Source organism: Heterocephalus glaber, unplaced genomic scaffold (assembly GCF_053883595.1).
Source record: "Heterocephalus glaber isolate CG9 unplaced genomic scaffold, H.glaber_assembly_v1.0 deba00001457, whole genome shotgun sequence".
NCBI lineage: Eukaryota > Metazoa > Chordata > Mammalia > Rodentia > Bathyergidae > Heterocephalus > Heterocephalus glaber.
Window position 1 is genome coordinate 36,951,778 of NW_028258305.1, and position 8,110 is coordinate 36,959,887.

The following is an 8,110-nucleotide window of genomic DNA, read 5'->3' on the forward strand; positions in this document are numbered from 1 at the left end:
TTATACTTACTACCAGGTGGTGTGGTCCCTCTGGCTAAACCATTCATTAATGTCCTGTCTCCCTGGCTCTCCAGGATTGGTGGGGGGGGGCGAGTTTCAAGACAGGTGGGTCTGAACTGATCATTTCCTCTCCTTTCATGTGCAGTGGCTGATGATGACCCTGTACTCCTGAGAAGGCCAGAGTTGGTCTGCTGTCACTAAGGACTCTGCATATGTCCCAACACTACAGAGACCAACTGATGTTCAGTGCACTTTCTGCTCCTCAGGACCACATACCAGCCACCACCCCCTCAAATGGGAAGATTTCTTCCCTGGAGGAAGATTCCATTCCTTTCAGTGGCCAGTATGTGAAAAGGGAAGGCAGGAAGCAAAGATTTCCTTGGATTTGTTAAGTCCAGCTACCTTTCCCTGTGGCCACAGCCTTGTGATGAACAGAGATGTTACCTGATACGGCCTAGGCAGTCTGACTGCAGAGCTGGGGTGGCCTCTGCAGCGCCTCCGTGCCCCTGTGCCTGGCCGACTTAAATAACACTTAGGTGAGGATACCCTTAGATGCCTCTATCAGCATCTGTAAATTGGTAGAGGTATAGCCTAAGTTTCAATCATTTGGGGACGGGGCTAGGAATTTTAAGAACACAGGCAGTAAGAGTTGGCAAGATCAGGTGGGCATGCTGGCTCTGGCATCCAAGCCCTCTGTTGTCTTTGGCTAACAATATTTTGCCAGATGACTGGATTTAGGGCACTGGTGGATTTTAAACACCTGAGTTCTCAAAGGCCTTCATTCTTTTATCAGTCTGTTTATTTGACCAATGAACTATCAGATCCACTTCAGATCAGAACTTCTCTGTGTACCTCCTGCAAAGAAGAACAATAAATCCATGCTAAATAGTAGAGTTAATTAGTGGATGGCTTGTGTATCTGATTTTTTGAACTATTGGGATGTATTGTGTTTGTGGTAACCCTAGCAACCTCGAAGCAAGGTAGAAACCAAAACGAGGGTCATTTTGCAAAATCCATGCAATTTGCAGGTTAGCATCTCAGAGCCATTCCTTACCCTTTCAATTATTACTAATTTACCAATTCTAACAAGCATGGATATCTGATTTCCACTGCATGCTGAAGAAAGCCCCTGAGTGGGAGGATAAGAGTGCCCATGGGCAGCAGAACTGAGGAGCTTGAGCAGCACGATGGATGGGCACTGTAGTTGAGGAATGGAGCACTTTCAAAGCCTAGTTCAAAGAGGTAGAAAGGGATTTTACTTTTAAAAACATCTTCACTTATTCCAACTGATGAAATGTAAAATGACTTGCCATAAAGCGCCAGATACTTAAGGTCTTACTGATCTTATAAATGAAGATCATATATTTATAGTTTTTAAAAGATATCTATGTCCATTCATTTCTTGGTATCTTTAATCTTTAGATTACGCCATTGTGAATATTTATTTTAATAGCCACTGGTTTGGCCCATGAATACAGTTTTGGAGATTTTTGGATTAGTGAGAAAGTGATGCCCTTTTCCCATTCGTGACACTTAGATGACAATGTGCCGGTCATGTTTGGTGTAGATGGATCCGTTTCCAAGTCAATTAAGTCAACAAAGCCCCCATTCCAGCTTCTCGGTGGTCTGCACAGCTCCCCATGTCTCTCACTCCATTTACTCCCTGTGTCCATGCATCACTGTGGCCACTCAAAGGTGGCCTGTGCTCCACTAATCCTCCCTCTGATTGACTCAAAGCTGAGCACTGGAGATCGCGAAGCAGGGCTATCTCCCCTTCCCATCTTCTGTTATCCCAGACCATGGGGCAAACAGACATCTGGGCAGAGTAGGCTGGACAGGGATCAGGGTGAAGGTCCAGGAGATGGACATCAACAGTTCCACAAAGCCAAAAGCCAAAAGTTTGCTCTAACCAAGAACGAGTAGAAAGTGTACTGCCGAGGAAGGGAAAAATGTCGGTCTTCTGGTGTGGAGGCGGGGAAGATCAGAGAATCTAGAAGGTCATGTTGTCCACAAGTCTAACCCAAACAGAGATAGAGGACACAAGGTGAATCTCTGTTCTCGGGTGTCAAAATTGTATAGAAAAGAATGACTCTCATAAAAGAAAACTGTAAAAGAGAGGGCTAAAAGATCTACCATTTCTTTAACTCTTTTCTCTTCTTTCTTTAGGTTTTGTTTAAAAATTCAGTCACCACAGAGAACTTTCTAGATTGAGATTGAGATTGAGAACTTTCTAGATAGAGAACTTTCTAGATTGCAGGTGGGCTCCAACCAAGGCAGTCAGCAGCTGCCTGCAAATAGCACTGCTTTCCTGCTGCCACCATGCTGGGTTAGAGAAATGATTTTAGCCTCCAGGATTTTCAATCTGATGATTCCTCCATGAAATATACGTATGTATAATAGAATAAAGGAGAAAATGAGCATCACAGGATATGGGTAGGTAAAAATAGGCCAGCATTGCCTGGCTTTAGGGAGGAGCAGGCTGTGTGTCCAGCTCCCAGGGAGCTCAAGAAAGAACACACTCGGGTCTCTGGCCCAAGGTCCTAAGTTACCATCCTTTCTCTAGTGTCCTGAGGAGGAAGAAGTACAAAACCCAACAGGAAGGAAAGGAAAGAGTGGCTAGGAAGGAACATTCTGTCTGTGTGACACTTGATATGTTTATGAATCCATAAAATGGAGCCCAGAATGCCTACATCACTGGATCATTGTGAAGATTAAGTAATGCCATCATACTGCAGGTACTCAATACATGGAGCTACTGTTTTTCTCTTAGGTAGTAAAGGTATTATTTTTCACTTTTTAAACTTTTATTAGTATGTTTGTGGTACATAATGATGGCATTCACTGTAGGGAATTGGTACATGTACACAGCACATTTTAATTTGTAAAGGTATTTTTATGACGATTGTTTCTTTATTTTTATTATTTTCTTTTTTTAAAAGACACGGTTCTTCATAGTCTTGTTACTAAGGCTCCTCTTGAGTCAAACAGAGAACTGTGCCCTTTGCTTACCTCTAAGCTCAGAAGCAGCGGATTTATTCATCAGAGCCCCAGGTTATCGACTAGGAGTTTTCTGCACCAACCAACTCGGGGAGATGTGAGACCTGACCAGAAGTTGTTCCAGAAACTGCTGAGCACACATAATGGGAAGGCAATGGGAAGACTGCAGGCTGGAATGCAATTGCTCCCTGCGGATTTCCATTGTCATGAAGGTGCTGTGAACTCATCTGATTAACACAGGGCTGCACAGACCAGGCCCTGGAATGGTGAGGCCAGTCAGACAATGAGCTTTCAATGCATCTGTCTGTCCATCTGTCCAGACATCTACACATCCATCCATCCATTTGAAGACATTTATTAAGTTCTTACGGCAGTCAGGCACTGCGCTAGGCCCTGGGCACACAGCTCTGTCTGCTGGGTGACGGATGACCTACAGGTGATATGATGGGGGGTGCACAGAGCACTGTGGAAACAGAACAGGTATCTAGTTTAACCTGAGAGGCCCCAGGAGGCTCCCTGAAGGGTAGTGCTGAGCCATTTTCTGAAATGAGGCAGTAGATAGGAAAATAAAGGGAGAGCGCGGCTCCGGAGAGAGGATACTGCCTGTGGAGAAAAAGACACTGAAATGGGCAATGGAATGGTGCTTGGAAAACAGCAAGTGGAGCAGAGGAGCTGAACTAAGGATTAGCAGCATGAAAATGGCCGAGTAGGCAAGAAGGCAGGGACTGACCCCTGCAGGCCCTGCCACAGGGTTGGGGCCCTACGCTGAGGGGCTGAGTGTCACCCAAGAACTCTCAGTTTAGCCGTGAGAAGCCCGAGGCTTTCCTTTCCACTGGCAAAGCTAAAATGATAGCAGGGCATAGGTGAGCTGAGGTAAATCCCTGCTGGCTCTTGGTTTAGGGGCCTTTAGTCAAATCAACCTTTCTAAATCTCAGGCTCATTGAGCAACTGGGGGCAACAATGCTGCCTCCAGGGCTCCTGGGATCTAGATGAGGCAATAGATGTTAGCAGAACTTCTGGCATTTGACACTTCCCTCTGGGCAGGGTGTGTGCCGAGGCTGATGGGAGCGAACACTAGATGGTGTGCTGTCTCCACACGAGGGCTCCTTCCCAACTGGGAACAGCAGATGACAGTGTTAGCTGGGACCAGTCTGGGAAACCCAGATTAATGCAGCCCCGGCCAGAATCAGCCCAAAGGCCAGCTGCATGGGGACTTGCTCTCCTCCCTGACCTCTTTTTTTTTTTTCCTGCTTAGTTCTTAGTTGATGGACTATACTTTGTATCTGGCATTTATTTCTGAAAAACAGCACACCTCTCATTTAAGAGCTCATTTTGAATGTGTCTCTGCAAGGGACAGAGCAGCATTCAGGTGGCTTGCCCTCGTGTAGCAGGGTCTGGGTGAGTGCTGAGATCACAGGCAGTATTTATGAATGCTATACACGGAAGACTTTTAAAGTCCATGTAATTCAGGTGAATCCTGTCATTTTAAAATTCAGTTGCTGTTCAGGTTGCTAACTGAAAATTATCAATATATATAAGATTTGCTTAAGGAGATAAATTACATCTGATACAGTTTATATCTAGTTGCCCCCCAAAGCCATATGTGCTCCTAGAAGAGACTGTCGGGTGCTGATTGGATCATGGGAGTGCTATACTCATGGGTGGCTTGGTCTGCTGATGAGAGTATGGCTAAATGACCTACTGGGAGCTGGGGCCTGGTCAGAATGTCTACGCTGTAGGTGTGGCCTAGAAGAGTCTTCTCCCTCCCTGGCTCATCCCTTCCCTTTCTGCTTCCAGGCTGCCAGGGGCAAGCAGCTTTATCCTCCACCTCGCCCCTCTGCCATGCTGTGTCTTCTTTGAAGCTGGTTGACCATGGACTGAAACATGAGCCAAAATAAACATCTCCTCCTATAAATGGTGGGTGTTGGGTATTGTGTGTCTCAGGAACAGGAACTTCTTTCTAAAAGGGCCTCTCTGACGCACACAGGATTGGGTGTCATTGTGATCCCAGATGCCAGGCCCCAGCTGAAGAGGCCACTACCTTCTTCATAGCTTGGGGATCATTCTAGGTACTTCAGTAGCATTTTCTCTAATACATCTAGAATTCATTCTCCTAGGAGGATTAACTAGCTGGGTCAAGTTCCTGAGCCTTTTGCTTTCATGCTGTGAGTCACAGAGTAGATACTCTGGCTGTAGTTGGAGGCAGTGGTCCTGGACCAGACCCAGGTTGAGGCTACCCTTTGGCCCTCATCCCATTATGAGGACCCATCTGCTCATCAGCAGCAAGAGCCCTGCACAGGTGGCAGCAGCCCCATGTGCTCAGGCAGACCCCAGGCCAGCTTCTGTCTCCTTGGCTTGGCAGACACATTGGCTCTGCAGCAAGGCCAACTTGTGTGCTAACACCATCCTCTTCTTGAACAGGCTTCCTTGGTGCAGCTTGGTTGGTTGACTCACTAGAACATTCCTTCCTTGGTCCTTGGATTTCTTGATGAGGAAGAAATCAAAGATCACGAGAGAGGCCTGGTCCGGGGTTTCATGCTCAGAGGAGCATGGTATTCTCAGGGTGCAGCCACTCCTCCTGTGCTGGGGCAAATTAGCTTGTGGATGGGGCCAAGCCACAAGGGAGCCTCCTGTGGATTCCCATGGCAATATAATGACCATGTGGTCGGGCTTGCAAGCATGGCCCAGAAGGGCCCTTGAGATCACTGTGCAGACGTGCCCATGGAGGGAAATCTTTTCTCTGTGGTACACGCATGTGTGTGTGTGTGGGGGGGCGTTGAGGGGCTGACCGATGCTTCCAGGATTGACGGTTTCTTTAGATCCATACTGTCCCCAGGTCAGGAGCTGGGCAAAGAGGTCTGCATTTTTCACACTCTGTTGTAAGGACTGGGGGCCCTTGTGGGGTGAAGGTGATGCAGGGTGGGCTGGTGAAACAGGAAACACATTGACTGGAAGCCAGGGGTCTTGCCCTGTGCCCCCTCTGTCACCACTGCTTGTGTGTGCCTGTGGCCTTAGGGAAGTCACTGTAGCCTGGGTCTCAGGGTACTCCTGTTACTTTTCCAAGTTGTAAGTGGGGTTTACTGTCCTTTTAGACAGACCTGATGTCATGTGCCTTCACTGGACTATTTGAGAAGGTTGGGTTCTCTCTAGTAACTAAGAGAAATAAAATAAAATAAAATAAAAAGGATAAAAATAAATAAAAAGTATAGTTAAAACTGTGCATAGAAGTGCATAGCTTGTGAGACATGATAAAGTGAAGCACATGTGTTTGAACATAGATAGGAAGAATGAAGGAGCTGAGTAGACACTGAATATTCATGATTTATAGTAAATGTATATGAGGCACATGAAGCACCAAGTATTCCCGATGCACTGACCATACAGAAGACTGTGGGACACTCGGTATTCAATCAGCCACCCATTGGTGATGCCATTATGGTCCCATTCAAGCCCCTAGAAATCCAGATAGCCGCCAGTGGCTTTCAGCACACCGATCAGTAAGATTGGCTGAGGCCAGCCATACCTGTCCCATGTCACTCTGATGGAGCACATGGGTGCTTGGACCCCCGAACTTTGCTCAAATCTCAGCTCAGTGCTCATAACCACATAGCAGGAAGGGCTGACACAGGAGCATCATACAATGCATGGTGGAAGGTGGTCCTTCCACCTCTCCTGAATACAGTGTCCTCATCGTATTCTGCCCGAATCATCCATGTCATCTGAGCCACTTCCCTAGGTCTGTGAGCTCACCATTGGGTGACTAGGACAGCTCAGTGGTGGTGAACTTGAAAGCTACCATTGAAAGCTACTTGAAAGTGAGATGATTTCCCCCTGGACATTAGGGCCAGAACTGGGGAGCTGGAGCTGGAGCAGGAGAACTGGGCTTCAAACAGCCTAGTTGACTCCTGAGATGTGGGTGTTGTGTCTTTGGGGGGCTGAAGATGTCTGCTGTTCCTCTGAGGAGGCCTCTGAGACCCTCCCCACCAGCCCTCATCAGAGTGAGTCAGTTCCCAGACAGAAAATCGAGCATGTCGCTGACCGAACGCCACGGGCAGTTTCTCAGGGACCCTGTGCTCCCTGCCCTGGGGTGAAGGCACTGAGTGAGGGGAGGCCAGCAGCCCCAGCAGTCTGGAACCTTCCCAGCCCGATTCATGCTCTTGATCCATCTTTGCCCCCGTCCTGTGGGCCTCCAAATGTCACCCACGAGAGGCAGCTCAGCCTCTGTCACTGACCAGCTGTGTGACTTAAGCAAGTCCCCTAGATTCTCTGGGCCTTGTTTCCTTCTTTAGGAAAAAATGGCACCTAACTAGGTTGTAGTAACAGGAGATATTTACTTAATAACACTGAGTTCAGGTCAGATAGATGGTCTTGTGTTTATTATTATTATTTATAGAATTTTCTTTTTTTTTTTTAAAGGCACATCAGATCCTGATATGCAGAAATGACAGTCCAGTTCCAGTCCTTTTGGAGAGAGTCTGGTCAAGTTAAAATACAAGAAAACCAGCCCAGAATAAGGTTTGAGAAATAAGGACACTGATCCAGTGTCCTTAGATCAGCCTGGAAAGTCCTGGAAGATTTCCTGGCGGACGTGGAGGAGGTTGATTTGAAGGCTAAAGACAGGTGTTCCTGGTAGAAGCAAAAGCATGGGAAAATGACAGAGCCATAGGCAGTGGATTCACAGGACAGTGATGAGTGGTTGTAACGGCAGATGATGGAAATAGGATGCAATGGTCTGGAGATACTGCTCTGGTAGCATGGCAGAGGAGACGACATGTTGGCAGATGTAGAAATGGGAAGAAGCCCAGTGAATGTCCATGATCTACTAAAGGGAGTAACTTAATCCCAGCTCCTCTCCTCAGGTTTTTGTCAGAATTCAGAGGGCCCTGATAGGTGTTTTTCCAGCCAAGTGCATGCCAGTCCCCACCCTCCTGGTGGCACGCTCCTCTCTCAAAGCTGACGTTGAGAGTGTGACAGGGAAGCGGTGTTTCCAGGCCAGGCCAGGATAGAGGCGGCCTTACCAATCCCAGCTGTCCCGCCCTGGGCCGCTCACTCTCAGGAGAGATCTGAGGAAGGGAAGGAAGAAAAGAGAAGGAAGAAGAAACTTCACAGTCAG

At 47.4% G+C, this 8,110-nt stretch overlaps 1 protein-coding gene across 1 annotated transcript in view; it reads left to right on the plus strand.

The window, feature by feature from the left end:
• The window catches only part of Capn14 (calpain 14), a 57,886-nt gene extending 57,009 nt beyond the window's left edge, over positions 1–877 (plus strand). The window contains exon 23 of the mRNA XM_021253692.2: positions 146–877. Coding sequence (XP_021109351.2) covers positions 146–172 — 27 coding nt within the window. The 3' untranslated portion in view covers positions 173–877. The remainder of the gene's footprint in view (positions 1–145) is intronic.
• The last annotated feature ends 7,233 nt before the right edge of the window (positions 878–8,110 follow it).